At 33.6% G+C, this 23996-nt stretch overlaps 2 protein-coding genes across 3 annotated transcripts; one reads left to right on the top strand and one right to left on the bottom strand.

Moving 5' to 3' along the window:
• Positions 1-107: 107 nt before the first annotated feature.
• LOC103498647 (disease resistance protein RUN1) lies at positions 108-12715 on the bottom strand. The gene is made up of 7 exons (XM_051090152.1): positions 12096-12715; positions 3965-5069; positions 3594-3869; positions 2250-3150; positions 2038-2137; positions 888-1740; positions 108-462 (listed from the first exon to the last, which is right to left on the bottom strand). The coding sequence occupies exons 1-6, from the start codon at positions 12713-12715 to the stop codon at positions 924-926; spliced, it is 3819 nt and encodes a 1272-aa protein (XP_050946109.1). The 3' UTR covers positions 108-462; positions 888-923.
• A 235-nt stretch (positions 12716-12950) lies between these two features.
• LOC103498649 (TMV resistance protein N) lies at positions 12951-23778 on the top strand. Of its 2 annotated transcripts, XM_051090153.1 has the most exons (8): positions 12951-13082; positions 14230-14512; positions 19787-20879; positions 20968-21246; positions 21318-21582; positions 22446-22480; positions 22570-22636; positions 23420-23778. In XM_051090153.1, exons 2-8 carry the CDS (start codon positions 14418-14420, stop codon positions 23473-23475), a joined length of 1890 nt encoding a protein of 629 aa, XP_050946110.1. In that variant the 5' UTR covers positions 12951-13082; positions 14230-14417; the 3' UTR covers positions 23476-23778. The 2 variants fall into 2 exon arrangements, with proteins under 2 accessions (XP_050946110.1, XP_008459546.2); XM_008461324.3 differs by lacking the exon at positions 12951-13082 and having other exon boundaries at positions 13919-14512.
• Positions 23779-23996: the final 218 nt, after the last annotated feature.

The following is a 23996-nucleotide window of genomic DNA, read 5'->3' as shown; positions in this document are numbered from 1 at the left end:
TTTGGCAACCAACGCATAACGATTACAAATTAAGTGTTAAGTTTGTAGCAGTTAGCATGCTAAATGATTTGGGTTGCCCCTCGTAACAATTCAAACAAGCTAAAGAATACAAGCAAGAGATAAAGTTGTTCATTGAAATATGCATTAAATTCAGGATGTTCACAAACTATCATGCATTGGCCTAGTGTTAAAAAAGGAGACATGACCTCAATAACTAACTAAGAGTAGGTCATGGGTTCAATCTATGATGTCTACTTATTAGGGCACAGAGTCGTTGCCTAAATCAGATCAGATCCACACGCATTGCAGTCCAGATCCATTGCCGACTAGTTGGTCTGGGCACGGATATAAAAGAAAAAAAAACCTCAGAATCCTTATATAAGTACTAGTGGATTCATGACAAAGTAATAAGACAATCACACAACATAGATATCTTTATCCGTGGAGAAATCATCGACGACCCTGTAAAGAAGAAAGAAAATAAACAAAGTTTAGATTATAATTAACAACTAAAACTAAAATAAAATTATAAACACAATAACTAAAAAAAAAACAACTTTTCCTCACATTTTGAAGACTCAGGAGTCCATTACCAAAAAATGAAAAAAATAAAAAAATAAAAAACCATTTCTCACCATTGAAAAATAAAAACCCATTTCACTATTTCTCAACTCACATCCAAACACAACTAAAACAACTTTTCTCAACTCACATTCAAAACAAAAAATAGTCTCTATTGTTTGATAAAATTCTCATATATGTCTTTGTTTTATGAAACTATATATATAGAGACAAATTTCTAATTATCTCCCAGCTAAATCAATAACATAAAACGGAATAAAGAAGCATAAAAATTAATAATAATAGTAATAACTATAATGCTTTACCCGTTCTTCCAAGTATGTTGGATCTTGAGTAAAGAACTAGATTTGGCCTAATGTTGGTGTAGTTTTCTTCTGAGTTCTCTGCGATATTGTATCAAAGAAATTTTGTTCCACTTCATCTAATCTTTTCAATGTTTCAATCCATACTTCCAACTCCTTATTATGCAAATAGGAAGCAATGGTTCTCAAAGCTAATGGAAGTCTTCCAACCTTTTCCACAATTTCACTACAAAGATCATTTTTATCAGATGGGCCATCTCCGAATGCATTCTTGCAAAACAGTGAGTAAGCACTCTCACGAGAAAGTAACTCCACCTTGTATTCTTGCACTTGATCTCTATAATCGAGTTGATGCAGAACATCTCTATTTCTAGCCGTAATAATAACTCTGCTTCCGGGTGCAAACCAAGTCGGACTTCCAACTAACTTTTCAATTTGGTTTCTTTCATCAACTCCATCGAGAACAATAAGAACTTTTCTATTACTCATGTGATGCTTAATCATTTGTGCTCCATGATCTTCATCCCAAATTTTAGTTTCTTTTGATAGAAGATGAGAAAGCATTTGATTTTGAAGTGGAACCAAACTGTTTTGCTTTGAAGAAAGGTAAAGAAAACAACCACTTTGGAATTGATCTACAATTGTGTTGTAAACAACGTCAGCAATGGTTGTTTTACCAATTCCACTTGATCCAAAAATCCCCACAAAAAGTATGTCCTTGGATCGTTCTAAATCTAGGAGATTACAAACTTTCTCCACTTGATTCTCCATTCCAACTAAACTAGTTTTGTGAGAAAGTACTAGCTTATGATCAGTCTGCTTCCCCATATCCTTGATAATATCCACTTCTTTAGTGCTGCAAGATCAAAGTATTTCAAAGTTAATTACGATCGACAGTAAGATGCTGTATGTACTAGTTGGATGCACGCTTTTGAAGAATTTAATCAAATACTAATGAGAATAATTTTGGACAAAGCTATGTTTCGTTGAAGTATTGATATAACTAAATTTACCATTACCTATTAGCATAAGTTTTTAGGTTAATTATTCATTTAACATGATAACATAGCAGAAGATCATGTGTTCCGACATGTATAACAATGTAATTTTTCTCTATTTAATATTGATTTCCGATAGATTTTATGTACTATACCTGTACTCTTGAAAAAGATCAGCTTCGTTTTGGAAATTGTCGTTATTTGTCAACAGAGGAGCATTAGATGGTGAAGGTGACATGGTGCATGCAGGGGAACCTGTCATGAAATAAAACTAATGAATAATATATTGTGGAATTAGAAACATCCAAGAAAAAAAAAATGAAAAGAAAAATAAATAAAAAGATGAAGAAGAAAGAAAGCACTTTGCCTTGAGAAGTTGTTAACATGCCAAAGGACTTTTCTCCTCCCACGTATCTTATACTTTCTGGAAGCTTTGGTACTTTCTTTAGCTTGTCGCAATCATTCAAGTACAATGCTTTAAGGTTAATAAGCTGTTGAATGCTTTCTGACAGTCTTTCAAAATGATTGCTGCTAAGATCTAGAATTTCCAATGAGGAGAAGAGTTCAAGATCATTAGGAATGTCTTCATCTACAAGATTACAGTCACTTAAATTTAAATCTTTGAGTGAACTAAAATAATTTGTTGGCAAACTAGCTAAAGAATGCCAAATATTGCTTTTCAGCCTTTCACAGTTCAAAATTCTTAGATTTTCCAAGAGAGGAATTGTGCTTATGGATGTTCCCCCAATGTCAAGCTCCTCAAGAGGCTTGACATACCCCAAACTTGGTGGAATTCTGTCCAAGTTTGTGCAACCATTCAGAATGAGAGTTTTAAGTGAACTCAAACTACCAATTTCAGTTGGAAGACTAGAAAGTCTAATACAATTCCTCAGATTCAATAAAACCAAGCCAAATAGATTAGTAATTGAGGGAGAAAGTTCATTTATGAAAGTCCCATCAATGTGTAGTTCAGTCAAATATCCCATCCGATATCTAAACTCGGGAAAAATCTCTAGACCGCAGTTAGAAAGAACTAAAGTTTTAAGACTTTTGCAAGTGATAGCAAACGAGAAGCTTCTGAAACTGACACAACCCTCCATATCCAATAAAACTAGACGATGGAGACTATTTATTGAAGAATGAACCTCTTTTAGTCTTCCACAATTTCGTAAAATCAATCTTCGAAGGTTTCCAGCCTCTGAAAAATTAGGAGTTTTAACCAAAAACCTTGAATCACTTGCATCAATCTGCTTCAAGTTTTTAAATTTCTGTCGCAAAACAAATCAATTGCATCTACTCTGTTAGACATTAATTTTGTAATGCAGACATATAATAATAATTTATTTTATATAGTTCAAATAAGATTCAGTTTTGTTATGAAACAAACAAACTGATTTGCAAAGAAGAATTCGAATTAGAGATTTATGTTGATCACTGTGTGTTAATTATGTCGACGGACTGATGTTGAATCAGTTTTATTATCTTTTAGGTAAAGAAAAATATGGAATACACAAAACAATATGAAAAGAAACATAGAAGTAAGATATCATTCAATTCCTACTGCTTTCAGACATCAAAACTCTTGACTTTCTTATTCATTTCAAATGTGGGATTTGAGGAGTTCTCAAAACAATTAATAAGTTTAGCATATGATATTGCAAAATTTAGAGACAGATAATACATCAATTAGCATTTATATATATATACTAACCTGTGTTCCATTCCAAAGTCGTTCAACATTACTACCAGGCAAGTGTAACTCGATCAGAGATGGTGGTTGAAATGTTGATGGCAAATACTTTGAAGGATAGCCAGGCCAGTTGAGCAATGTCAATTTATTTGACAGAAATTCAATATCTTCCGAAAGTTGCACATTGTTGATTCGTAAAATTTTTAGCTCAGACATATCTGCAAATACTTTGGCCTTCAATATCAATTCTTCTTCCTCCTCTAAGTCCATCACTATTCCACAAATATATTTTAATTCCTGGCAAACCCAGAACATAATTAATATAGCAATAATTAGTTACAAGGACTCAAAACAATAGTTAATATAGCATTATAAAGTACACAATGTCTTACATTGTTTTCATGAAATATACGACGAGCATCATCTCGAAGCCAAATCCTAGTTTGTTGACAATTTCCCATCTTGCGGCGCACAATTTCTTGGCCCATACAAAGAATCAAAATATGCATTTGTATATGGCCGTCTAAAATATCAATAAGACATCTATCGACCAACATTTGCAAATTAGTTTGAGGTGAGCTATAACCAAAGCCTTGAAGTATTTCAATCACTCTATCCACCTTCTCTCCATTGAGGAAACATGCCAAATCTAGGAAAATTTGTTGGCTCTCTGCTTCTAATCCTTCATAACTTGACTTTAATATATCAGAGAAAATATTATCATAAACTACTTTGTGAAAATTCTTCAATGTATCTTCCCATATATCCATGTCATGACCATATAATGAAAAAGCTATTTTTTCCAAAGCTAATGGGAGTCTTCCAACCTTTTCGATTATCTCATTACAAAGATCCTTCATATCCTCGGAAGGAGGGTAATCTCCAAATGCAAGCTTGCAAAAGAGGGAGAAGGCAGCCTCATGAGAAAGTAATTCTACATTATATTCTTGCACTTTGTCTTTGAAATTAGGGTGGCGAAAAATATCTTTATTTGTGGTTGTAATAATGATTCGACTCCCTTCGCCAAACCAATCGGGGCTGCCAGCTAACATTTCTAGTTGACTTGTTTCACTTATTCCATCAAAAACAATAAGCACTTCTTTAAGTGAACTCAAATGCTGCTTAATCAATCGTACTCCATGACTCTCATCCAAAATTTGGATATCGATCATTTTTGAGGAAGCAAGTTGATCAAGTAGTTGTTGTTGCAAGGAGACTATACTGCGTCCACGACTGTGAAGAAAGCAACGTTTTCCTAAGTCAGATATGAAACTCTTAAAACTATGTGCATATATCACTTCCGCAAGGGTTGTTTTACCAATACCACTCATCCCTACTATCCCTATGAAACGTATGTCATATGAGCCAAAGCCAAGGAGCATTTCCATTGTTGTTAATCGAAGTGGCATTTCAAATAAATTCCCTTCTTTGGCTTCGAGCTTAAGACTAAGCAAGCGATCAATTATCGGCTTTGCGATGGATTTGATATTTGTATAGCTGCATATGCAAACTCCGTGAAGTTAATTGCCAGTAACAAAAAATATATAGAAAAACAATCCTACAAAATAGAAGACAATGTGAGGGAAGGAATTGTTGACAATATGAAAGGTTTCATAATTAATGATAATATAAAAAATTTATTATTAAACTTTTATTTGTGATTTTTTTGAGTTTTAGTAACCAACGTAGTGACCTTTTAAGTTATTTGAGATATTTTATTCGTGTTAAAAGTTATGAGCATTTAGCACCCAATGCCGTTTTTTCATTCATCTGTCATAACAGGATTTCCTACACCCGTCTTTAATCAACTACAAAATCCATCATATTTGTTAACCTTTTTAACTTATGAATGACAATATAATTAATAATGTCATATTTTTATTTGAGAAATTTTCATAAATATAACAAATTACTTTCGCCAATTTCCCAACTATTTCGGATAAATTACCATTTTTCCTTTTCTTAATTCCTTCCATTTCTTTGATCAATTCAATTATCTTATGGAATGCCGAGAATTTGGTAATTTACAAAATATATATATATATATATATATATATATATATATATATATATATATATATATAGTTGGGAAAATTGGCAAATTAAAATAGCAAAACTTAAGTTAAGATTTGGTGGATGATTTGTTAAGGTTTTAATAATTTCTTTTTAGAAGATAAAAAAATAAAAATAAATAAAATTGGAGAAGATATAAAAAATGGTAGAATCTCGGTTTAATTGTCTACCAAGACGATTTGGATCAAAAAAATCCGAAAACAATCGATAAATTGGAAAATTTTAGTATTTTAGGAAAATCTCGATCCTTGATCTCAGCCGAGATTGACCGAAAAAAACAAAACTACGAAATTTCCCAAAGTGCTACTTTTGAAACTAAACCGAAAAAGGTACTATTTCTCAAAATTTCCCAAACTTACTTTATGTGTTTGCTTGAATTTATAAATGATATTTTCCATCGCCAATCGAGCCCTATTTGGTTCTAGTTGACTTTTGCCAGCTTTCTCTATTTTTTAGTATTCTTTCGTCCACTTTAAGTCTCTGAACGTAACATCTTACTCATTATCTAGCATCTTACTCACTAACGTTTTCTCACTGAGTTTGATCCGAACTTATCACTAGGACTAGTACTTCGTGCATAATTCGGTTATTATTTTATTTGGATTTGGGCGACAAAATCCACTTGATCAGAGATTAGAAAAAAAAAAGAAAGAAAGAAAGAAAAGGAAATAGAATGAGAAATTTCCAAAAATAGGACTTAAGAGGGGTGGAAATTTGATTTTTGAACTCACAATGAAAGTTGAGAATGTGCGAGATGAGTACGAGATATCTGCGAGATAAAACATAAGTACCTAAAAGGTTTCTTCAATATGCATAAAAACAACCTAAAAGACCTAAGAGAGGTACAAAGTTGATTTTGGCAAAACATAGTGAAAGTTTGGAATTTTGTTGATATGTGGGAGATAATAATACACAAGTCCTTAAAATATGTTGCAATTTTCTTACAATTAGCCGGTCATTGAAAACAAAAATAACAAAACAATAAAATTTGATGAAAAGTTGCAATTTCCTTCACAAAATCCATAGTCATGAAACCACCAATAGTGAAATCAAAATATGTAAATCTATTAAACAAAAAGGCACAAAATTTGTAAAAGGAAGTCACTTATGATTCAAGTAAAAAGACATAAAAGAGAAATGTGAATAAATTAAAGAAAATAGAGGATAGTGGTTCAATTTAGAGAAACAATCTATAAAGAAAATGCAATTGTGGGGAATTAGGAGTGGGGAAAAGGGTAGGTGAAAATGGTGTGATTTTGTAGTAGAAGTTTGAAATGGAGGTCACCAAAAATGGCGAATGAGAAAGACCTTATAAAAAGGTGGAAAAGGAAAATGAGTTTGAAAGGGAGGGTCATCGGAGATGGGGAAAACGACAAGAAGAAAGTGAACAAAGGTTGAATTAATGAAAATGCAGTCGTTCACTGTTGCCATTGTAGACGTGTTGAAGAAGAAAGGTTTGCGAGCGAGAGAGCAAGAATAAAAAAAAAAAAATCTATTGTTATTTAGGTTAAAGAGAAGGGAAACTTGATTCAGGACAAAATTGACTATTCACTGTCAATTTATCCTAAAACTCTATTTTTTTCAAACCCCCAAATAGAATGAAAAATGGGGTCAAGTTAGAGCTCTAAATCAATCTTTTATGCTTATCATTCGAAACTAAAGTTCGATACATATGTTGGAAGCGTTTGATGAACACCCCAAATAAATAATCACCAAATAGAATATTTGATAGAAAACAAAAATTTTTTGAAAAACTTTTTGTGTGTATTCAACTCACACTTGGATGATTTATATTACAACATTTCAATCCTATTTATAGGATTGTCATGAGAATAACTCATATCACAATTAAATACAACAAATTAAATCTTACATTTAACTAAGGTGAAACTTTTACTTTATTAACTCTAACATTTTTAACTCACATCCTTCTCTAATTTACATAAATTAACTCACATATAACTTATTTAAAACATGTTTAATATTTAACATCCCCCTTTAAACATGTTTTTTTTTTTTTTTGAAAAACTCCAAGCAAAGTTCTTAAGTTCTTAAACACATTAACTTTGAGTGGCTTCATGAAAATATCTGAAATTTGATATTCAGTCTTCACATATTCAACTTGAACCTCCTTCCTTGAAATACAATCTCGATGAAGTGAAATCTTGTATCAATGTGTTTGCTACAATCATGGAACACAGGATTCTTTGCTAAAGCAATCGTTGACTTATTGTCTACATGGATCACAGTTGGATCATCTTGAAAAATTCCAACTATCTTTAACAAATTTCTTAACCAAACTGCATGACAAACACATGGAACTGGAGCAACGTATTCTGCCTCACAAGTGAATAATGTCACAATAGGTTGCTTCTTAGAACTCCATGTAAATGCAGTATTGCCAATGAAGAAACATATCCACTAGTGCTCTTTCGATCATTAGTATCTCCAGTCCAGTCACTATCACAATAGCCTTCAAGTTTGAATTCTTTAGATGAAGAATAAAACAACCAATAGTCAAGCGTACCTTTGAGGTAACGAAGAATTCTCTTTGCCACCTTCAAATGAGTAGTTGTAGGAGATTCCATAAATCAACTCACCAATCCAACACTGAAAAGAATATCTGGTCGTGTGCAAGTCAAGTATCTCAAATTCCCAACCAAACTTTTGAAATATGAAGGATCAACATCATCTCCTTCTTCGTATTTGGACAGTTTAGTCCCAATTTCAATTGGAGTTGTGACAAGCTTAGAATTGATCATATTGAACTTCTCTAGAATTTCTCTAGTATATCGTTCTTGAGAGATGAAAATCCCTTCCTCTGACTGCTTCATTTCAATTCTAAGATAATATGACATCCAGCCCTATATATATCATTTCAAATTCTTGGGTCATCGCCTTCTTGAGATCTTCAAACATGCTTGCACAATTTCCTGTAAAAATTAAGTCATCCACGTACAAACATTAACCTTAATATAAAGAGAATGTTCATAAGGACACCTCAAATACCCATTATCAAGGAAATATTTGTTGATTCTGCTATTCCACATTCTTGGTGCTTGTTTCAATCTGTATAATGCCTTCTTCAATTTTAGAACTTTATCCTCTTGGCCATTCACAGAATAACCAGGAAGTTGTTCTAAGTAGACTTCTTTTTCTAGATATCTATTCAAAAATGCCGATTTGACATCCATCGGAAAGATCTTTCAATTTATTTTGAGCATCAAGAGCAATTAACAACCTTATGGTTTCCAAACGAGCAAAGGAGCAAATACTTCATCATAATCAATGCTTTTTCTTTGAGAATATCCTTTTGCAACTAATCTTGCTTTGTATCTCTCCACTTCTCCCTTTTCATTTCTTTTTATCTTGAACACCCATTTGACACCTACTGCTTTCTTTCCATTTGGAAGAGTAGAAAGTTCCCACATATCATTCTTTTTTATGGCTTTTATCTCTTCATCCATAGCAATCTTCCATTTATCATTTTGCGAAGTTTCTTCAAAATTCAAAGGTTCATTGTCACGAAATAGACAAAAAAGAGTAAGGTTATTAAAACTTTGACTTAACTCTTCAGTTTCATCATATATGTCTCGTAAGCTTCTCATGCCACGAGGCCCTTCACTTGAACTTGCAGATGATGAAAATGTGCTTTGTTGTAGAGTGATTGGCAATGTTGGTGGAGAATCAATGTCACTAGGCTCATCTTGATCGTCGGGAAAAAGCAAAAATTTGTAATCTTCTGGTTCGTCATTCCAATTCCATGATGCTTCTTCATCAAACACAACATCTCTGCTTACGATCATCTTCTTTGTAACAGGATTATAAAGCTTGTAGCCTTTTGAGCTTACATCATAGCCAACAAAAATATATTTCTCACTTTTATCATCAAGCTTACTACGCTTTTGATCAGGTATATGTGCATAAGCCATGCATCCAAATACTCTTAAATGAGAAATGGATGGTTTTCTTCCTGTCCATGCTTGTTGAGGAGTTTTGTTCCATAAGCTTCTAGTAGGGGAATGATTTGACAAGTACACTGCACACTCAACAGCTTGTGCCCAAAATTCTTTAGGCATCTTCTTTCTCTTCAACATGCTTCGAGCCATGTTAGTATTGTTCGGTTCTTCCTTTCAACAACACAATTTTGTTGAGGAGTAAATGGAACTGTCATAGGTCGACGAATTCTCTTTTCTGCGCAAAAAGTTTTGAATTCATTTGAAGTGAATTCACCTCCCCTGTCTGATCTCAAAGCTTTAGTGTAATAACCACTTTCTTTTTCAACAAGAGCTTTAAATCTCTTGAACATGCCAAATACTTCTGATTTCTCCTTGACAAAGTAAATCCAAGTTTTTCGGCTGAAATCATTAATAAATAATAAGAAATAATTACTCTTACCAAAAGAACTTGGTTTGATCGGTCCACAAAGACCAGTGTGAACTAACTCCAGTGGTCTGCTTGCTCTCGAATTTGATTCTTGTGGAAAACTCTTCCTTGATTGTTTGCCATGACGACAACCTTCACAAAGTTGATCTGGATGTTTGACATATGACAACCCTTTCACCATGTTCTTCCTAGCTACTAATCTTAAGCCATTAAAGTTCAAATGCCCAAATCTCAAGTGCCAAATCCAATTGGGATCTTTCAAACATGACTTTAAACATTTAACAACATCAGTTTGAATGTTTAATAAAAACATTCTATTTTTCGTCATTTGCACTTTAGCAATCATTTTGTCATGATTATATTTTATCAAAAGACTATAATTCTTTATCAAAATATTATAGTCTTTCTCTATGAGTTGCCCCAAACTCAAAATGTTGTTCTTCATATTAGGCACATAATAAACATTAGAGATAAACTGATGCTTCCCATTCTTCAAATTGATCAAAATTTTACCTTTTCATTTAACTGGAATTTTTATGGCATCACCAAATATGATATCGCCACCAACAGATTCATCAAGCTCCACAAACATTGATTTACTTCCACACATGTGATTGCTTGCACTACTATCGAGATACCATGCATTGTTTTCACATGTTTCCCCACCTTTGCATGCTAGAAACAATGAGGAATCACCGCTTTCTTCATCTTTCTCAACATAATTTTCATTTTCTTCAATTCTATTTTTGCATTCCCAAGAATAATGGCCAAATTTATGACAATTATTACATTCAACTTGTCTTTTGTCATACCTCCTGTCATTATTTGATCTTTCCTCACTTGACCTCGAATAACGTTGTCTTCCTCGACCTCTTGATGAATTTGAGTTTGAATTACTCTCATCAAATTTTCTTTGACTGTAGCTTCCTTGACCTCGATCTCTGAAATCACCACATCCACGATTACCACCACGTCCTCAACCTCGATTGCCTTTTTCTAGGCTATCTTCCATATCTTTTAATTTTAACTTTGACTGAAAAAGTTCCTCAGTCATCTACTTGTTCTTCTTAAGAAGCTTCTCTTCATGGGCTTGTAAAGAACCCATAAGTTGATCAATGGACATTGTACTCAAATCCTTTGATTCTTTAATAGCAACAATGAAATTAAATTTTTCATCTAATGAGTGAAGTATTTTTTCTACTACTTGATCATCGCTTATTGTCTCACCAAATCTTTTCATTTCTTTTACTACTGCTAGCAGTCTTAAAGTATAATCTGAAACTAATTCACTCTTTCATATGTAGTGATTCATAATCACCTCTCAATTTTTGAAGGCGAACCTTTTTTACTCAATCTACTCCTTTATACGTATTATATTCTCCAAAATTTGTCATGCTTGATATGCAGTAGTTGTTCCAGAAATTTTCTCAAAATTGTTATCATCAATGGATGAATGATGGTGAGAGCCTTTTGATCTTTTTTACTTGTATTTTGTAAAACTTCTCGTTGAGCTTGATTCAAAGCTACATCACTTTCTGGTTCTTCATAACCATTATTAACAATGTCCCACACATCTTGTGAACCAAGTAGAGCTTTCATTTGAATACACCAACTGCTATATTTTTCTTTCGTAAGTCGAGGTACTTGGAAGGGAACTAAATTGTTGTTTGCCATTTGCAAAAGCAATATTTTTAGACTCCAAACTCAAGCTCTGATACCACTTTGTTGGAAGCGTTTGATGAACACCCCAAATAAATAATCACCAAATAGAATATTTGATAGAAAACAAAAAATTTTGTGTGTATTCAACTCACACTTGGATGATTTAGATTACAACATTTCAATCCTATTTATAGAATTGTCGTGAGAATAACTCATATCACAATTAAATACAACAAATTAAATCTTACATCTAACTAAGATAAACTCTTACTAAATTAATTCTAACATTTTTAACTCACATCCTTCTCTAACTTACATAAATTAACTCACATATAACTTATTTATTTAAGACATGTTTAATTTTCAATGATTTAGTGCTTAAAAAGATCTTTTTGTACTTACGAATTTTTTCGTGATATACATATTCCAGGGAGACGGCAAAATTCTGACATAGCCAAGCTTGTCCTGTAGTTGACCTCCGAGTAATCTTTTTCTGCCATACTTTTAAAGAATTTTCGAACATCTTGACTTTGACGCCGAACAACATCTTGACTTTGATGCTGAACAACATCTTGACTTTGATGCCGAACAACATCTTGACTTTGATGATAAACGTAGGGATGGACCAAATCCCGGTAAAACAAAGGAAGGACTTGGTGTTTGGTTTTGTTTTTTTGATCTATTATCTTAACCAACTCTCTCAAACACCACTTGGAAGAAGCATACCCCTTTGTTAGAACAACAATGGAAGTGATTGATCCTTCAATTGCTTTCACAATATCATCACTCAGATTAACCTCGTCATCCATAAACATCTTCTTACCATCATCCTTAAGCATCTTAATATCATCCATAAACATCTTCTTATCATCATCCATAAACATCTTGATTCCCCATTCACTAAGAGTCTCATATAAACACTTAATGAAACGTCGGTAGCCATCATCTTCCTCGTCTCTGTTGAAACTTAAGAAAACATCAAAAGCCATTTGAGAAGGATGAGATGAGGAACCTGCAGCCATGCTACTTCTCTGAGCTATACCACTTGTAAGAAATTTCTCCAAGCTCAGATTAGGAGCAATCAAAGTCCAATTACAGAAATCAACAAGATAAAAAAAAAACCCAAGAATCTGAGAGACCCACTTGCTGAAACCGATACCCAAAACCCACCAAAACCCACCTCCTCTGACCGGAAATCAACGTGTCGAACAACCCCTGCAAAGAACCAAAAACCAACTGCAGAACACCCAACGCCGAAACCCGCTGGCGAACGTCAAACGCACTGCCAACTGCGGACGCAACTGCTCGAAAGAACGCCGGTGAAGAACGCCGGACGCACTAAACTTCCCGTCGGTTTGCAGAAAAGATGAACCTCTCACTCTCTCTTTGGTATTTCACGGCTGCCTCTCACCTCACTCTCTTTCACCATCTTTTCTTTTCTCTATTAAATGACGAAGAAGGTGTCATTATTTACAAAAAGAAAAAATGCCATTGAGCCAAATTACAATTCTACCCCAATATAAAAACCCAATTTTAATACTTCTTCCCTATCAAAACTATTTAACCCACCAAACTCATTCTTTCTCCACTTGATTTTGTAAATCCACTTTGATTTAATGAGTTTCTGATTATTAAGCTTTAGAACTTAATTGATTTTTTTTTTGTAACGGGAACAACTCTGCCTCTCATAGCAATTAAATTTAAAAAACAAATAAACTTAGAACCTCACAATCAACTCAAATCCACTTTAAATAAGTTTTGAAAACAAAGGAATAATAATAGGAAAAAATGTTGCGAAACTCATTCTTGGTTTAATTTAAATATGACGGTGAGGGCATTCTTATAAAGTTGTGAAAATGTATTCATTACTTTATCAACCTGTTTCAAAAGATATTTATGTTTTGTCAATTTTTCTTTAAGTTCATTTATTTAAATGCTTTACATGTCTTTCATTCCTCAATTTATTATTTTGAGAAGTCAACATTACACGACATTGACTTCGACTTTAAAGTGTAAATACAACTTCCTATTAGTGCCATGTGAGAAAATATAGAAAATCGCTACAGACAGATTTTCCAACTACAAATGATGTTCCCCACCATGTTCCCCACCATGTTCCCCACCATGTTTCCCACCATGTTCTTGAGGGATTGAAAAGTCTATAGTTTACTATTGTTAGTGATTGGGGAGAGAACGTAGTTGACTTGGTCTCTCCTTATTGTCTTTGTTAATGATTGACGGAAGACATTCGTATTCTTTAATTTCTTTTCATTTCCTTCTCATGTTGTTCTATCTGCCATTTTTGAAAAACTTCATCATAGAAAATTCATTGATTGGAAGATGAGTTTTGATAGTTTCATAAGTTTTAGAGGCGAAGATACTCGTAATACGTTTACGGGGCATTTGTACAAGGAATTGGTTGGATTAGGAATAACCACTTTTATGGATGATAAGAAACTCTTGATTGGAGATAGTCTTAGTGAAAAACTTATTAAAGCAATCGAAAACTCAGATTCCTTCATCGTTGTTTTATCAGAGAACTATGCTTCTTCAAAGTGGTGTTTGAGAGAATTGGCAAAGATAATAGATTGTACGGATGAACAAAAGCATCGAGTACTCCTTCCTGTATTTTACCACGTGAATCCTCGTGATGTTCGTCGTCAATCAGGGTGTTTCGAGAACAGCTTTCGCTTACACGAAGAACTTCTACGAGAACTTGACCATATGGAAAGAGATAAATACATGGAGGAGGTTCAACAATGGAGGAGGGCTTTCACAAAGGTTGGCGATCTCACTGGAGTAGTTGTAACAAAGGATTGGTAATGTAATTTCAACTTTAATCTTTTCTTTAGCACAGTAGTTTATTTAGTTTTGAACTAATTTTGATAAGTATCTAAGGGTGTGTTTGGCTTTTGGCCATGGGGTTTGAAATTAGGGGGAGAAGCCAAATTCCCGAGTGGAACATTGGAATAAAATTCATGGCCAAATTAAGAAATTAAATCACACTGAGAGAATATGTTTATATATATATATATATATATATATATATATATATATATATATATATATATATATATATATTTATTTATTTATGAATATCATAGGTTTGAGAAAAATTTAACTTCATCCCTGACCTCTTATCAATGGTCGTTGGGAACAATGGTTGGTCGACTTTCTGTTGGAAGCGTTTGATGAACACACCAAATAAACAATCACCAAATAGAATATTTGATAGAAAACAAAAACTTTTTGGAAGACTTATTGTGTGTATTCAACTCACACTTGGATAATTTAAATTACAACATTTCAATCATATTTATAGGATTGTCATGAGAATAACTCATACCACAATTAAATACAACAAATTAAATCCTACATTTAACTAAGATGAAACTCTTACTAAATTAACTCTAACATTTTAACTCACATCCTTCTCTAACTTACATAAATTAACTCACATTTATGTTTAATTTTCAACATCCTCCCTTAAACATGTTTTTTTTTTTTTTGAAAAACTCCAAGCAAAGTTCTTATGTTGTTAAACACATTAACTTTGAGTGGTTTCGTGAAAATATCTGCAATTTGATCTTCAGTCTTCACATATTCAACTTGAACCTCCTTCCTTGAAATGCAATCTCTGATGAAGTGAAATCTTGTATCAATATGTTTGCTACGATCATAGAACACATGATTCTTTGCTAAAGCAATTGTTGATTTATTGTCTACATGGATCACAGTTGGACCATCTTGCAAAACTCCAACTGTCTTTAACAAATTTCTTAACCAAACTGCATGACAAACACATGAAGCTACAACAATGTATTCTGCCTCACAAGTGGATAATGTCACAATAGGTTGCTTCTTAGAACTCCATGTAAATGCAATATTGCCAATGAAGAAAACATATCTACTAGTGCTCTTTCGATCATTAGTATCTCAAGTCCAGTCACTATCACAATAGCCTTCAAGCTTGAATTCTTTAGATGAAGAATAAAACAACTCATAGTCAAGCGTACATTTGAGGTACCGAAGAATTCTCTTTGCCACTTTCAAATGAGTAGTTGTAGGAGATTCCATAAATCGACTCACCAATCCAACGCTGAAAAGAATATATGGTTGTGTGCAAGTCAAATATCTCAAACTCCCAACAAAACTTTTTAAATACGAAGGATCAACATCATCTCCTTCTTCATGTTTGGACAGTTTGGTCCTAGTTTGAATCGGAGTTGCAACAGGCTTAGAATTGATCATATTGAACTTCTCTAGAATTCTCTAGTATATCGTTCTTAAGAGATGAAAATTCCTTCCTCTGACTGCTTTACTTCAATGCCAAGATAATATGACATTAGCCCTATACCTGTCATTTCAAATTCTTGGGTCATCGCCTTCTTGAGATCTTCAAACATACTTGCACAATTTCCTGTAAAAATTAAGTCATCCACGTACAAACAAACCACCAAAATATCTATCATTTCAAATTCTTGGGTCATCGCCTTCTTGAGATCTTCAAACACGCTTGCACAATTTCCTATAGATATCCATTCAAAAATGCCGATTTGACATCCATCTGAAAGACCTTCCAATTATTTTGAGCAATAAGAGCAATTAACAACCTTATGGTTTCCAAACGAGCAATGGGAGCAAATACTTCATCATAATCAATGCCTTTTCTTTGAGAATATCCTTTTGCAACTAATCTTGCTTTGTATCTCTCCACTTCTCCCTTTTCATTTCTTTTTATCTTGAACACCCATTTGACACCTACTACTTTCTTTCCATTTGGAAGAGTAGAAAGTTCCCACGTATCATTCTTTTTTATGGTTTTTATCTCTTCATCCATAGCAATCTTCCATTTGTCAATTTGCGAAGCTTCTTCAAAATTCAAAGGTTCACTGTCACCAAATAGACAAAAAAGAGTAAGGTTATTAAAACTTTGACTTAACTCTTCAGTTTCATCATATATGTCTCGTAAGCTTCTCATGCCACGAGGCCCTTCACTTGAACTTGTAGATGATGAAGATGTGCTTTGTTGTGGAGTGATTGGCGATGTTAGTGGTGTTGGTGGAGAAGCAATGTCACTAGGCTCATCATGATCGTCGGGAAAAAGCAAAAATTTGTAATCTTCTGGTTCGTCATTCCAATTCCATGATGCTTCTTCATCAAACACAACATCTCTGCTTACGATGGTCTTCTTTGTAACATGATTATAAAGTTTGTAGCCTTTTGAGCTTGCATCATAGCCAACAAAAACATTTTTCTCACTTTTATCATCAAGCTTACCACGCTTTTGATCAGGTATATGCGCATAAGCCATGCATCCGAATACTCTCAAATGACCAATGGATGGTTTTCTTCCTTTCCATGCTTGTTGAGGAGTCTTTTTCCATAAGCTTCTAGTAGGGGAACGATTTGACATGTACACTACACACTCAACAGCTTGTGCCCAAAATTTTTTTGGCATCTTTTTGCACTTCAACATGCTTCGAGCCATGTGAAGTATTGTTCGGTTCTTCCTTTCAACAACACAATTTTGTTGAGTAGTAAAGGGAACTGTCATAGGTCGATGGATTCCATTTTCTGCGCAAAAAGTTTTGAATTCATTTGAAGTGAATTCACTTCCCATGTCTGATCTCAAAGCTTTAATGTAATAACCACTTTCTTTTTCAACAAGAGCTTTAAATCTCTTGAACATGCCAAATACTTCTGAGTTCTCCTTGACAAAGTAAACCTAAGTTTTTCGACTGAAATCATCAATAAATAATAAGAAATAATTATTCTTACCAAAAGAACTTGGTTTGATCGGTCCACAAAGATCAGTGTGAACTAACTCGAGTAGTCTCCTTGCTCTCGAATTTGATTCTTGTGGAAAACTCTTCCTTGATTGTTTGCCATGACGACAACCTTCACAAAGTTAATCTGGATGTTTGACATATGGCAACCCTTTCACAATGTTCTTCCTGGCTAATAATCTTAAGTCATCAAAGTTCAAATGCCCAAATCTCAAGTGTCAAATCCAATTGGGATCTTTCAAACATGACTTTAATTATTTAGCAACATCAGTTTGAATGTTTAATAAAAACATTCTATTTTTCGTTATTTGCACTTTAGCAATAATTTTGTCATGATTATCTCTTATCATCAAAAGACTATAATCCTTCATCAAAATATTATAGTCTTTCTCTAAGAGTTGCCCCAAACTCAAAATATTGTTCTTCATATTAGGCACATAATAAACATTAGAGATAAACTCATGCTTCCCATTCTTCAAATTGATCAAAATTTTACATTTTCCTTTAACTGGAATTTTTGTGGCATCACCAAATACGATATCGCCACCAACAGATTCATCAAGTTCCACGAACATGGATTTACTTCCACACATGTGATGCTTGCACCACTATCGAGATACCATGCACTGTTTTCACATGTTTTCGCACCTTTGCATGCTAGAAACAATGAGGAATCACTGCTTTCTTCACCTTTCTCAGCATAATTTGCATTTTCTTCAACTCTATTTATGCATTCCCAAGAATAATGGCCGAATTTATGACAATTATAACATTCAACCTGTCTTTTGTCATACCTCCTGTCATTATTTGATCTTTCCCCACTTGACCTCGAATAATGTTGTCTTCCTCTACCTCTTGATGAATTTGAGTTTGAATTACTCTCATCAAATTTTCTTTGACCGTAGCTTCCTTGACCTTGATCTCTAAAATCACCACGTCCATGATTACCACCACGTCCTCGACCTCGATTGCCTTTTTCTAGGCTGTCTTCCTTGTCTTTTAATTTCAACTTTGACTGAAAAAGTTGCTCAGTCATTTGCTTGTTCTTCTTAAGAAGCTTCTCTTCATGGGCTTGTAAAAAAACCATAAGTTGATCAATGGACATTGTACTCAAATCCTTTGATTCTTCAATAGCTACAACGATGAAATTAAATTTTTCATCCAATGAGCGAAGTATCTTTTCTACTACTTACTCATCGCTTATTGTCTCACCAAATCTTTTTATTTTATTTACTACTGTTAGCAATCTTGAAGTATAATTTGAAACTGACTTAAACTGCTTCATATGTAGTGATTCATAATCACCTCTCAATTTTTGAAGGCGAACCTTCTTGACTCGATCTACTCCTTTATACGTATTCTCCAAAATTTGTCATGCTTGATATGCAGTAGTTGCTCCAGAAATTTTCTCGAAATTGTTATCATCAATGGCTTGATGAATGATGGTGAGAGCCTTTTGATCTTTTTTTCTTGTATTTTGTAAAGTTTCTCGTTGAAATTGATTCAAAGCTGCCTCACTTTTTGGTTCTTCATAACCATTACTAACAATGTCCCACACATCTTATGAACCAAGTAGAGCTTTCATTCGAATACACCAACTACTATAATTTTCTTTCGTAAGTCGAGGTACTTGGAAGGGAACTAAATTGTTATTTTCCATTTGCAAAAACAATTTTTTAGACTCAAACTCTAGCTCTGATACCACTTTGTTGGAAGCGTTTGATGAACACCCCAAATAAATAATCACCAAATAGAATATTTGATAGAAAACAAAAACTTTTTGGAAGACTTATTGTGTGTATTCAACTCACACTTGATAATTTAGATTACAACATTTCAATCATATTTATAGGATTGTCATGAGAATAACTCATATCACAATTAAATACAACAAATTAAATCTTACGTTTAATTAAGGTGAAATTCTTACTAAATTAACTATAACATTTTAACTCACATCCTTCTCTAACTTACATAAATTAACTCACATATATTTAAAACATGTTTAATTTTCAACACTTTCGTGATCAACCATAGGCAATTGATCGTCTTGACTACCAATGATCGAACTACTGACAACTTTTATGTTTTTTTTTCTCCTTTCATCTTCCTTCTTTTCCCTTCAACTTATCATTCCGTTCTTCTTCATTACCCACGAAAAGAAAAATTAATGATTAACTTTTAAATTTTGTGTCTAATAAATTATTTGACATATTAGAAAAAGTTAATAGGTTGCTAAAATGTAAACTTTGATTTGACAAGTACCCTTTGATGTAATATATATTATTTGTTCACACAATGCAGCGTTGAGGTGGATAGCATTGGCAAAATCACAAACCAACTACTTGATATGTTATTGCATCATCAAAAGTTAGTACCTTGGGACGAGCTCACTAAGTTAGTTGATATTGAACGTCAGTTATTCAAGATGGAGAAGCTAAATGATTTGGAGCCAAATGTGGTACGTTTTATAGGGATAATAGGGATGGGCGGAATTGGTAAAACAACCATTGCTGAAGTTTTTTATGACAGAGTTGCACGTTTTTTTGGAAAAAATCGTTGTTTCCTTCGCATTTATGAACACACTACTTTACTCTCACTCCAACAACAACTTCTTTCCCAACTTCTTCAAACAAAGGACCTAATTATAAACAATGAGAATGAAGGAGCAAGAATGATTGGGAGTCGTTTGAAAGATAAAAGAGTTCTAATTGTTCTTGATGGGGTGAAAGAAAAAACTCAGTTAGAACAGTTAGTTGGAAATCCTAATTGGTTTGGTTCAGGGTCCAAAATCATCATTACAACCAGAAATAGAGATGTTCTTCGTCAACCAAATTATAAAGATAAAATGGTTGAATACAGTGTGGAGTTTCTTGATACTAAAAGTGCCATGACACTCTTTTGCAAACATGCATTTGGATGTGGGTTTCCCAGTAAGAACTTCGAGGATTTTTCTAAGGAGATTGTAGAAAGGGTTGAAGGACATCCACAAGCTTTGATACAAATTGGGTCGTCTTTATATGATAAAGGTATAGAGATATGGAAAGAAGAATTGAAGAGTCTTGAGGAAGATTACAACAATCGTATATTTAAGACATTAAAGATAAGTTTTGATGATTTAGGAAAGACAAGCCAAGAAGTTTTTCTTGATTTGGCATGTTTCTTCAATGAGAAGACGAAAGAGAAAGTGATTGAAATACTTAAGAGTTTTGATTACAGACCTCATAGCGAAATACAATTGTTGCAAGATAGATGTCTCATTGAAGTTAGAAGTGACAACACAATACTTATGCCTAAGTGCATTCAAACTATGGGTCAACAAATTGAACGTGAAGCTGATAAACGGAGTAGGATTTGGCTTCCGAAGGATGCCCAGGATGTATTTGATGAACCACATGTAAGATTGAAATATAAAAGTTTATATATATACATATAAAAGTTTGTTTCTTTCCCTTTCTTATGTTTTAAATAATGTTTATTTACAGAGAGTAAAGGACATTAAAGGTGTAGTCTTGAAGTTGGAAGAGAAGCAAGATGAAATAGAGTTGGAGGGTAAGGTTTTTGAAGATATGAGAAGTTTAAAAATATTGGAAATTGGGAATGTGGAGGTGAGTGGAGACTTCACACATCTCTCAAAACAATTGAGATTGCTTAATTGGCATAGCTATCCCTCACAATGTTTGCCATTAAGTTTTGAATCAAGATATTTATTTCAACTTCTTTTGCCTCTAAGTCAAACAAGACAACTTTGGAATGGTCAAAAGGTTAGTACATACAAATATCATATCATTAATTTTTTTTTTAAAAAATGCAACCCAACTGTGTTTTGTGACAGGGATTTGAGAAATTGAAGGTTATCAATGTTAGCGGTTCGAAGAATTTACGAGAGACTCCTAATTTTACTAAGGTTCCAAATCTTGAAAGTTTGGATCTAAGTAATTGTACAAGATTGTGGAAGATTGATTCTTCCATTAGTCGTCTCAATCGTTTGACATTGTTGGATATAACATGTTGTATCAATCTCAAAAACTTGTCATTTTCTAGAAGCTGCAAAAGCCTCATAACAATAAACTATGTTGGCTCAGGTCTCGAAGAAAAAGGTACATGTAACTTTCATTATGGTAAATAGAACTCTCCCTTAGAATAAATCTTTAAATTTTGTGATCCAAACTTGAAAATTTAAAAATGCGTAATAATAAATATAAAAACCATTATGTCATTTTATAAACTCAATTTTTTTAAATTTAAAATATATTTTATGTAATATATTTAAATGAGGTTCACTGCAACAAATATACATGTCTTTTAATAGCTTCGAACCATAACATTTCTAATAACAAGCTTAACATTGCGATGTATAGTTTAATGCATGTATAAACTTGTATATGTTTATAAGAAAAGCATGATACTTTGAAAGTATGTTTCCAAGTTAAAGTGTTTTTCATTTTATGTTTCTTGAATGAAATGCTTGTCTGCAAGTAAATCATTATGTACACATAAGAGTAGAGGCTTCCTTGCATGAAGTAAATCATTATGTACACATAAGAGTAGAGGCTTCCTTGCATGAAGTGGTCTGCTTGGTAGAAGAATGACTGAACACGTTGAGTGGTCCGTGTTTATACATCCAACCATTACAAGTTTAACGTTAAATTGAAACTTTGGTTCCTATGGTTCGTATAAATTTTTAAAGTTAGACTCAATGATTTTAAAAATTAGAATTTAGTATAACTTTCAAGTATAGTCCTTACAGTAGATACACCGATATATCTCAACTAGATTGAACTCAAAGAAATACTTAGAAATATTATATATAAAAAAAAAAAAAAACCCCTAGATTAATCCATTTTCTTGGGCTCTATTGTCTCTATTCTTTCTGTGTCAATTTCTTTGACAATATATGTCATGATATTTTAATGAATTATTCCTTGGCTTTCTTAATATTATCAACTTCATTGGTAATTAGGTTTGGACAACTTTCAAAACGACGACTCCCAACTTGTAAGCACCTATTCACTCTTATGATCCTCTAGATTTTTTTAAAGTTAATTTAATTAATAATTGAAGTGTGTGTGTGATCATTGTCGCAGTATTTTCAGCCCAAACGGAGGTCAGTTTTTGGAATTAATGAAGGTTTCTGCAGTAAAAATAAAATTGGTAAGTAAGTTGTCATGAAAATTGTCACAAGTTTAAAATACTAATTCAGTATTTTGGGATTATTCTTCGTTATCTTGAGGTTGCTTCATATATATATAGATGGTTCTGATTTTCCATGTAGAAAAGTTGTCTTTACATCTAAATGATCAAGTTCTAAATCAAACTAAACAGCTAGTGAGAGAGTAGAGTTCTTAGAGAAGTGTATACTTAACAACAGGAGATAGTCAATACCTTCTCTTTGAGTGAAGTCCGATCCTTTGTGATCACTAGTCTGACTTTATATCTTGGTGCTTTTGTTTACTGGGAACTCCATTATATCATTTAGTTTGTAAACCCATTTGTAAGCTATTGGCTTTAGGTGAACTAGAGTGTCCATGTGTATCATTGACCTTTAGGAAGCTCATTTCATTATTCATGGCTCCTATCTTATCCAGTTTGCCAATGATCCAATCCTATAGGTAGAATATGCATTGAATTTTAGAGATACAACCCTGCTCCAGTGACTTGCAAGTGTCACTACAAGAAAGAAAGCAATTTGCTAACTCACAAAAGCACCCTTGGAGAGAGATAGCACTGTGCATTGGAAGTAATGGGTAGCTTTTGATGCTGTATGAAGGCATCGAGAGTTGGCTAGAAAAAGCGTTGAATGTTATAAATCTGTCGACGCATTTAAGGATGGCGTCGGGACTTCCTCTCATCTCCTGATGCCCTGTGTACAACGTTAGGAGATACCCTTAAAAAAACCTCGAACAGTCTCATCATCTTTCTGTCTCCCCCTTTCAGGTTCCAGCTCGGATCGGCCCATCTCCCCCTCAACTCCATCACGCCAGCCTCAGTGACTCCAACGCACAACCACCATCGTCCGCCTCTGCCTCATCTTCCTTCTTGCCGCCACAATGACTCCAACACACAACTGCCGTCGTCCGTCTCTCTCTCCATCTCCACTCCGTCTGTCGCACACGTTTCAACCATCGGTATCGTCGTTGTTTAGCCTGCCGCCCAGTCCACGGTCTCCCTTTCTCTCCATTTCACGAAATCATCTTTTATTTGGTCAACAATTTTGCTCTTGTTTTATTTGTTTATAATGATTTGAAGATTGTATTCAATTGGGGGTTTGCTAAATTAAGATAAATTGTGTTCAATGTGTTGCCTTGGATTTGTATGCTTGATTTTGGTATGTTGATTAATGATATTGCTTCAATGAGCATCTTACCATTAACCTTTACATTCGAGGGCAAGATCATAATGATAACAGTAAATGTATCGATGTTTATAATTTTTTCTTTGAAACAGTAACAAAAATGGTAACCATAATTATAACCGTAATAGTAACGATAACAATACGACGTAATTTTGAGAC

The sequence above is a fragment of the Cucumis melo genome, chromosome 9 (assembly GCF_025177605.1).
Source record: "Cucumis melo cultivar AY chromosome 9, USDA_Cmelo_AY_1.0, whole genome shotgun sequence".
NCBI classification, from domain to species: domain Eukaryota; kingdom Viridiplantae; phylum Streptophyta; class Magnoliopsida; order Cucurbitales; family Cucurbitaceae; genus Cucumis; species Cucumis melo.
The sequence above is the reverse complement of the archived record's forward strand: the minus strand, read 5'-3'. Positions and strand labels throughout refer to the sequence as shown.